At 39.5% G+C, this 9,982-nt stretch overlaps 1 protein-coding gene across 1 annotated transcript; it reads right to left on the bottom strand.

Moving 5' to 3' along the window:
- Positions 1-1,888: 1,888 nt before the first annotated feature.
- On the bottom strand, positions 1,889-8,973 carry ALG10 (ALG10 alpha-1,2-glucosyltransferase; the record flags this gene model as incomplete). The annotated part of the gene is made up of 3 exons (XM_080938983.1): positions 1,889-5,688; positions 7,246-7,443; positions 8,803-8,973. 3 exons carry the CDS (start codon positions 8,971-8,973, stop codon positions 4,633-4,635), a joined length of 1,425 nt encoding a protein of 474 aa, XP_080795109.1. The 3' UTR covers positions 1,889-4,632.
- Between the last annotated feature and the right edge of the window lie 1,009 nt (positions 8,974-9,982).

Below are 9,982 nucleotides of genomic sequence, written 5' to 3' on the forward strand. Positions count from 1 at the left end.
CATCTGTGAGGTAAGCAGTTCCATGGCAGGGCATGTTAGGTTACATCATCTGAGACATAATCATGGACACATGACTTTTGCTTTTCCATTTACTTTCACTTCAGGTAACTCAGGAAACACTGTCAGTCACAGTATAACAAGCAGGGCTGAGGATACAGCCCAGCTGGTAGAGTACTTGCCTTGCAGGCTTTAAGTCCTGTTTGATCCGCAGCACTGCATAAACTAGGTATGGTGTAGCAAGCCTGTAATCCCAGCAGCTCAGAGGTAGAGGCAAAAGAATCAGGAGTTCAAGGTCATTCTTGGCTACATTGCAAATTACAGGCTAGCCTGGATTAGGAAGACCCTTCCCGAACAAACAATAATTAACAAGGGTGGAGAATTATAAATCTTTGTGGCTCAAAACAATACAAAACTATAAAAAGTTTAATCTAGACTAGTAGAAAAGTTAAATTACAAGAATACGTTAAAATGTAACACGTTGTCATCACCTAGTAAACATTTCTTTACAAATTTTATTACATAGCACTTTTCTATTCATCACCACTGGGAAAACCCAAATACATTTTTCTACTGGCAAAGAAATATAAATACTACATTACTGGTACACTGAAATTTTATATCACCTTTGGTTTGGTTGTATAACTCATTTTCAAAAACAGGATAACAAGCTAAATGTCCACTTATTTCAGAAACAAAATATACGAAAGGCAGAATACTGTAAGAGATTCTTGAACTTGACTTACCAAAGAATATAAAGAATATTGGCTGTAATAAACCCATGTTTGAAATGGCAGGTTCTGAGACCCCTGAAAAGACACTATGCCATACCTACCCCCTTCACTCACTGAAGCTTTCCTGATGAAATGCAAATTCCATATAATATTTAATTTTTTGAAATACACTTTACCTGTTTTTGCTTTCAGTGTCTAAGGTATGAAGAAATCACCACTAATTAATATCTCATCTTAAATATAGAGATTATTGAATTATCTATTACCACAAAATTTACTTTAGAAATAACTTCCAAACATTATGAAAGTTAGTGCTAGAATCATAGATATATTAATAATATGTCACCAGTATCTAATTTATTATATATTTTTCAACAACATATTGTCATTGATTTCAAATATATAAAACACACCCAAAGAAAAATAAGTAAATTCTCTAGAGAGATAAAACCAAACAGATGATATTCCCAACCAGTCGAAATTTCATGATTAAAGTAAGACAAATCATCAAAACTTACTATAATACTGACTGACTTTGCATTTTAAATGGTATTATTAAAATCATATCCTACTACAAACTGCATACTAAATGTGTCGGCACTCATCACTACAGAAAAGAACATTCAGAAAACGGGCAGATTACGTTGGGTATATAGTACTTTTCTAAAATATCTGCTTCCTTCTATACTGAAAACTCCATTCAATGCAAATGCACTCTATACATCATACAGCATTTTCATGAGCTCTGTGGATATGGAATACAGCATGAATCACAGTAGGACTCACACCAAGTACTAACCAGAGTTCAGACATAACGTTCTCATTTGAGATTAGGAACAAACAGCTGTCCTTCAACATTGCCTTTTTATTCTGGAACTAAAACCAAGGACTTCTTTTCTACAATCTTATCTTAATTTCACTTAATATTAAAAACTTTCTCTAAAACAACAGACATGATTTTATCTGAACACAGTTTGAACTGGACCTAAAATACATGTTCACTCTCTAGGAATTATCAATTGAGGCTGTGAATCCCTTCTCTCCTCTCTAGACAAAGGTGATGAGCACGTCAAGTCAGTTAAGTTCACACTAGAAATACATCATATCCTAAGCTACTCCTTATAAGTAAATAACATTGTTTAGAGTGGGTATTTTATAACAGGATAAACACACATGTCTAAAAACAGAAATTCCTCTTACAAGATAATTTACTAAGCGTAAAGTACAAAACACTATTTCCATATCATTTGGTGAGATGCAGCTATAAAAGGAGTATTCACGGAAAGCATAAATGTAAGCAAACACACTGCACACAGACTCTTCCTAATGTATCTGGGAAATGAGTCTATGCCTGTGGATTTTCAGAGTAGAGCTGGTTAAACTGATTACTGAGCCTAAAGTAGCTCAGGCAAAAGACTGGGCCTTTTCATAAAGGCTTTAAAATGCCCTGCTGAAGAGTGAGCAAGGATACAGAGCTCTACAGCCCCTCCAGCAGCTGACATTTCAGAATTAACTTACATAGTGAGGGCAGTGGGCTCCATGCAGGGTTCAGGAGACTGCAGAGCCAGAGGTGGAATGGTGACTGCCTGCTGCCCCAGGGGCGAGGAACCACACTGGGGTCCCTGCAAGGGTGGCTCGCGCTTTTATTCACTGAGCTGAGCCCTTATGATCCATAACCAATAAAGTCATTTATGTCTAATGAAAATACTTGATAATTCTTTAAAAAAAATATAAAGCAGAAATATAATTTATTTTTAAAAGGACTCTTTTTCCCCAAGTGAATTATTTCAGAGATAGGCCTGTTATTTTGAGTAACAAAAAGTAAACCTTTATGCTGTATGAAGCCCTTTTCTCTCACATATTTAAGTTACAAAGATTGAGAAATTTATCAGCAAATGATCAACTTGTCAACTGTCCAAACAAGTTTAACCAAGCCTCTACCTTAAACGTATCAACAGGCATTCATTTTTAAGATCACAGTAACAAATAGCACCTTTTAATTCACGGCATTCCCTTCTGAAATGCCAAGTCCTACTCCCAATACTTTATGGAAAGTGGCGTAAAATACCAATACTTCCTTCTCTCTCTGTAGACCCCACAATGTCTCCTAATTCACAAGTGACTCAACACACGTGAAAACAGCCTCCTTCCATGACATGGGACAAAGTGCTTCCCTCCTTACAGCAGACTGCTGGGATTAAGCCCCCACCCCTTCTGTGTTCCCAGACACAAAAGGCCAGGACTAAGAACATCAGACAGCACTTGCCTTATTCACCTTCAAAGTGCTTGCAATTCCAGCTTCCTGGACTTAGCTCTCTATCATAATAAGCTGCCGTGAAGCTTTCTGATATGACGAATCAACCACGGTTACACAACGGAGCGATGGTCTGTGCTGGCTGGCCACCTGGGAATATGTTTGTAACTTCTATCCATGTAGTTTTTACAGTTGCATGGAATGTACAACATATTTAAAACTCAAAGAAAACATTATCCAACAATAAAAAGGTTTTGTCTCTTTAGGGAATGTGTGTGTGTGAGAGAGAGAGCAGGCGCTCAGAAAGAGTGAGCTAAGCAAGCTCTCGTCACAGTTCCATGTTTGCACTCACATACACTCACAGCTCAAGACTAAGCAACAGTGTCTGTAATGGTGACAACCGGATAAACAAACTTTCAACAGTACCACAGAACCAAAACCCAAACAAAGCAAACCCTAGAGCCATACCCGGCAGCACTTACTAAATTATAAAGTGAAACTAAACAAATGAACTCTCTCACCTTCTGAGTTCTTCTCATTTGTTTGAATAATAAGGACAGATGTAAATTATATGACCTCAGTCATCTGTTTGTTTATGTGGCCTCTCATTAAAGCTCTCAGCAAGGACATCTTATCACTCTCCCCCCACCACCCCCCCACACACCCCAAAATGATGTGGAACTTATGAATGGGACCTTACTTTAAATTTTTTAATAGATACAGACAAGGGTCTTCAGGTAACGTTACCCTGAACATCAGAGGATCCCTAAACCCACTGTCATTAACTGCACAAGAAGTCTGTGGAGACAGTCCTATGAAGACAGACTGGAGGGACCTGTCCAAATGCAAGGCCCCTCTAAGCAGTTGCTGGAGTGATGTGAACAAGAACTATGGACTCCTGTCTCCTGAAGGACTGAGCTCTGCCATCACTTGAGTTTAGGCGCGGCCTATCCTATGTGAGAAAAAACTTTGAAGCCACGAGGTTTGTGGTCAGTTCCATGCAGGAGCCCTGGATAACTACCAGAGCAGTATTTCAGAAAGATCATCTATAGAAGGTATTATAATCAACAGTTTATCTTTGGCCTGTATAAACTTCAAATAAGGAATTAATTCACATGGCTTCATCACTGTTATATTCTAAATTAAAATACCCAATTCCTTGATAAACATCCCCAAGCCTCAAGTTCATAATTTGTTATATATGTACATCTATTCTAAGATCGGAGCTATGTTTACTGCAACATCTGGCAATTTTACTCAGAAATATGAGGCGGTCATTTATTTGTAAATAGTTTTCAAATTCTTTACTGTTCTTTACAAACGAAAGTTGATGAATAGGTTTTAGTGCTATGGAACTCACCCAGTCCCCTAAACATAAACACACACACACACACACACACACACACACACACACACGGGGGGGGGGGGGGGGAGGGAGAGGGAGAGGGAGAGAGACAAGTTCCCCAAACCTCTGAAAAGATTCTCAAGACAACTGCAAACAACTTCATTATTATTATCTAGGCTTTTAGGCTAGTCTTAAACTTAGTTCTTTTCATTTCCCTGAATGTACTTAAAAGAAATCCCACCTCTATTTACCCAGTGGTCTGCTGTAGGAAGAGTCTTCTCAAGTTCAAAATATTCCTGCCACTACCACATAAACCTTTGGACGTCCTGACTGTTTGGCCATTGAAAAGTCTTGTTCAGAAAGATATAAAAAGTTAGGAAGTTAACAACTGTATAGCAACCCAGTTCGAAGACAAGTCTAGATACGGGCGGGGGAGGTATGTTAAGCCTGTAAATAATGTACGGTAAAATGAAGTAGCGGAATTCCAGTAGTTTCTGAGGAACTGTAGATGCAGCCAAGCATACGAAAAACATTAAATTCCAGAAGACTGACTTTGATTTTAAAGAGTCAGCTATAGCCCAGCCAGCAAACACGTAGGCTGGAACTAATAAGTACTTGACAACTTCATGTCGCTGAAACACTCTTTTCCACACATAGAATGTGTAATGCCTATTGTCTGCCAGTAAATACTTATGGACGTAGGTGAATCTCCAAACCAAAAACGCCAACAACAAAGTAATCACAGAGAACTGAACTCGACGTTTCCAAACCAAGCTAAGGAAAGTCTTGACTTTGGTCAGAGAAAGTAGGTGAGGGAAGGAAAAAAAGGCCGTAAAGGAGAAGAAATAGAGTAACTGAGGAAAATGGAGACAGGCCTCATGACTACTCCGATCGCCAATGACAATCCCACCATTAACCACCACAAAAACCAAAAATGCCAACATCAGAAGCATGTAGGGCCAGGTCAGAAGGAAAAGCATACTCAGGTTCTTAAGGGACATGGAATACGCCAGCAGAAACTGAAGCACTCTCCTGAGTTCTGAGAGCGGTCCTTTAATGGGGGGAAGCCTCTCTTCTTTCTTCTTCTGTATTTCCGTTTTCCAGGCTTCACTGCACTTCTGTGCGATGATGTGTCCGGCACAGAAGGCAGCCCAGATGATATTGGTCTGACGAAACATGAAGCCACAAAATCCAAGCAAGGCTGAAGTCCTATGGTTGCCGTAAAGACACATCAAATAAGCAAAAAGAGTGAAGAACACAGACCCAGCCTCTGTGTAGTAAAGAAAGTTAAAGAAATAGAGGGTCGGGAATACTGCTAGGGTCAATGTTGACAAGATTCTCTGGATACTTGAAGAAGCCTTGAAGAAAAAAGAAAAAAATATATTTTTAGGATAAAATAAACATGCCATTTTCTTGAAATTAATGAAGCGATTTATTTAAAATTTCACTGAAGCTTAATTTTAATGAACTGTATTTCTGACTCTGCAACACAATGTTTAACAAGTCGTCTGGTAATTGTTAGTAACATTAATCAGCTGGAACTGTTAAAATACTAATGAGGTACAGCTCTTAGTAGCTTAACATCTTTTGAATCACAGAAGAAATCATTTAGTGGCCACTGGACAAAGGAACATGAGGAATGCAGAGGCTGGAACACAGTAAAGATGTGGCCAGATGCATTTCCTTGAACCTATGTCTTAGCCATCACCACCACCTTTTAAAGACAGCCCTTCCAATCTCTACACTAGAGCCAATGGAAATATGCAAGCAGCACAAAATACCCTGCCCAAAGATCTTACTATTTGTATGACAAAATTACAAGGATTTTTTTTCCTTTAAAAAAAATCATGCAGGTCTATTCTCAACTTAAATGTCTTCTTTTACCTTTTCTGATAATTTTAGTCGAGTGTTTTGAATCTCTTTGATTAAAGCCCTCCTCAGGCCAGGTGTGGTGACCCAGGCCTTTAATCTCAGCACTTAGAAAACAGAGGCAGCTTGAGCTCTCTGCGTTCTAGGCCAGCCAGAACTACACAGAGAGTTTGAAGTCAACCAGCTATATATTGAGACCGTATCTCAAGCAATCACAGTCAATCAATCAATCAATCACAAGGTAAAATTCCACAATAGCTTGTAAACTTAGCATATATATTACATCTTTTTTTAACTAAATAGTTTATTTACATTATATCTTGTTGCTTCTGAAAATCTTGTGTCCTGTAAATGGCATCTATGAAGCCTTCCTTTCTCCCTTCATTCCGTCAGGCTGGGACAGTATTTCTCTGCTCCTGTCATGCATCATCGGAATCCTTACAGTACTTTATGCCTACCTCCTTTTCATAACTCATACAGCAGAAAAGACTTTATTAAACATTACTGCCACAGTTAACATTTATTGAAATCTTCTTTCTATTAGGTACTAGCGTAGTACCTTTACTCTTCATACAAATTCAATGAGACAAATTTATTATTGCTATTTGATATTTTATTTAAACTACCTCAAATTGACAAACACATAAGACCACAAAGGGGATAATCTCCTCAAGTTAATATAAGTTGTGGCCAGGATTAAATTTAAACCTAGGCAATCTACCTTCAAGACATGCATTATGAAATCATACCAAAACTCAGCTAAAATTCTTTTCCACTAGGGAGGTCCTAAGTTCCTGAAGAAAACATGGAACTATTAAACTGGTGTCATTCACTAACAAACATCTACTTGAGAATTCCAAATAAAGTTATTCCAGTATTTAAATACAAGTATCTCCTACATTTAAGTAGAGAATTTCCACTTAGCTTTAAAAAAACATACACAAATGCTAACTGGTGGACATTTTCTTCCATATCTTATGAAGCCAATTCCAAAATTGTGGATTTTAAGTGCACAGAACCTTGCTATGACTTTATTCTGCACATACCTTGTTTCTGGGCTGTAGCTTCCTGAAAAGCAAATACAGTAAATAGAAGTTGCCAACACTGAAGAGAAGATTGACAAATCTGAGCATTCCAATGGAGCAGACGACATGCTCAGACCATCCAAGGATCCAGCTGGCAGGTTTGACCACTCCGACTGACACCAGGTACAGGCCGGGTAATGTGGTAATCATAGGATCCCACTTAAAAAGAAAAGACCACCAATGAAGCAGAGCAGTAGTTATCCCACTGATATAAAATGTCAAAAAAAGAAAAAAAAATCAAGTTCCATTTGTTCCAATAATGAAGATCTTGGAGAGGATATTCGATGGCATAATTAAATAAATCCTGACAGACTAGATATCTCTTACATCTTATTTTTAAGATTTAACATGTGTGCCCATGCACCTGAGGATATATATTTACAATATTTGAGTGCAGGTACTGGGGGAAGCCAGAAGGTAGCATTGGGTCCTCTGCAACTGAAGCTATAGATGGTTGTAAGCGGCTCAGTGTGGGTACAGAGAAGTCTGGTCATCTGTCAGAACAGCAAAAGCTCTCAACCACTGAGGTACCACCACTGCCCATTCTGCACCATGTCTCAAATCTGCCTGCAATTATTAAGGTGACAACCAACAGATAATAAGCTACAATCATTTCCACTTTCCAAGGCTTGCTCCTTAGAAAATGTAGATTCTGCAACTAAGCTGCCAAGATCCCAATTTTACAAACCAGGCAAACAATAACTCTGGTGGATCTTAAGATGCTTAAATATCTAGAAAGACTTCATTACACGATTGCTAATCACAAAGCCTGTCAATCTGGGGCTTGCTCAGCTTTGTTTCACATCTTGCGACCCATTATGTATTAGATTATAATTACTGTTATTTTGCAGGTGAGTGACCCTTAAAATGATAAAGGTTATCAGTAACAGCACCAAGAAATCAAGCTTTCAATAAACTTTGTGTTTCGAAGCAGTAACCCATACGCTGTGTTCACGAGGTAAGAATGGCATATTTATCTTTGCATTGTGTGTATTTATTTAGCCAAATATGTAATTTTCTTAATGATTCAACCTGGCTAGTTGCCAATTTAATCCAGATAACAGTAAGTTTCTAAAAAAACAACTAAGAATGAAGTTAGAATAAAGCTATCAACTTTTTGGCGCCCTAAGATCCTCCATTCCGCGTTCAAATTACTGAGTGGAAAACCTCATAAGTGAGCTTTAGGTGGTTTTTTTTTTTTTCTTTTCTTTTTTTTTTTTTTTTTTTTTTTTTTTTTTTTTTTCCTGCATTTTCTTGGGGCACCAGCATGTCTCTAGTCCTAAGGCTTAGTAAGACAAGGTAGTCACCTGCCAAGAGGAGCTATAATCTGGTGCCCACATTTCCCGCATCACCTGCTCTCTATGCATTCACTTAACAATATGCCATAAATCTCGGGGCTAGGTCCAGTTACTACTCAGCTCCCTTCACGTTTTAAGTCTGGGAGGGCAGAAGGGGAGAGGTAAGAGCACACACAGGCTGGGAGGAGTCTGTCCCAGGGCAGGGCAGGCAGAGACCAACCTGTGACAGCGAGAAGCGGCCCTCACAGTAGCGCTGCGCCTGCGGCAGGTGAAAGATCTCGTCCATGTAAGGTTCTCGCAGAGCGCGGCTGAAGGAGGAGAAGAGCAGGCAGGACACCAGGAAGGTGCAGCTCAAGGCGGCCGAGAAGTAATAGCCTTCCAGCTGCGCCATGGCGGGCAGCCGCGTCCCGGGCCCAGCCCTAGGAAACTCGGAGCGCCGAGCCCGGAACGCTAGCTCAATGGCCCAGTGCTGCGGACGAAATACAGCAGGGCCGGAACGCAATGGATGCTGGGAGAGTGTTGGACGGAAGCGGGAGAGTCACTGTTTCCGGAGTGAAGCATTTATGCAACGCACCGAACGGTTTCCCTGTCAATCACTGCTCAGCGCTCTCTGAGTGGCCAGAGACTGAGGGAGGGGCGGGTCTGAGCTCAAGCGCGAGAACTGTCGCCGCTGGCGCTAGGCTCTGGAAAGGCAGAGTGTCTTGCGCTGTCCTATTAGCTCCCCTCTACTTAGAAATAGCCGGAATTAAATTAAGTCAGGATTCATGATGACATGTTATTTAACGCCCTCCACCCTATGTATACTCTTTGATTATGGATAACGTGTGGCACTTACCAATTGGAGACCATTTCCAGATAAGTTAGTCTACAATTGACCTCTTGGTCATGGCTGTCACTGACAACGCATACCATAGAAGCTTCTGGCCTTTGCTAGATATCATGGGTGAAGGGAAGAGCACAAGGTTACCTTCTTATGCTGTGCATTCTTGTCAGAATAACTGCCATCAAGAACTTGATTGGACATCCAACTCCTTATATATGGGCTCTCTACTCTTCTTAGCTAATTGGAACATTTTAAGAAAATAACTTGCTGGGTACCTTATCTATTAATTTTTTAAAGATTTTTTTTGGTATATAGGTGAAGATAGGTAATATATCCCAAATTATGTAGAAAATGGCTGCTTACTAGGAGTTGTACCTGTAGTTTTATAGTTTATAATTATAATTTGTACTGAACTGAAAGCTCTTCATCATTTCCAGTTTAAATTTCCATCCCAATCCTGTTTCCGTCAGCCAAGTAGAAAAATGTTAAACTTTCATTAGAGATTTGTCTAACGGTAACCAGTGCCGCTCCAAGAAAAACCCAAAATAAGGTCATCAATTCAAAAAGTTCACTTTAT

The sequence above is a fragment of the Micromys minutus genome (genome assembly GCF_963924665.1).
Source record: "Micromys minutus genome assembly, chromosome: 27".
Lineage (NCBI taxonomy): Eukaryota > Metazoa > Chordata > Mammalia > Rodentia > Muridae > Micromys > Micromys minutus.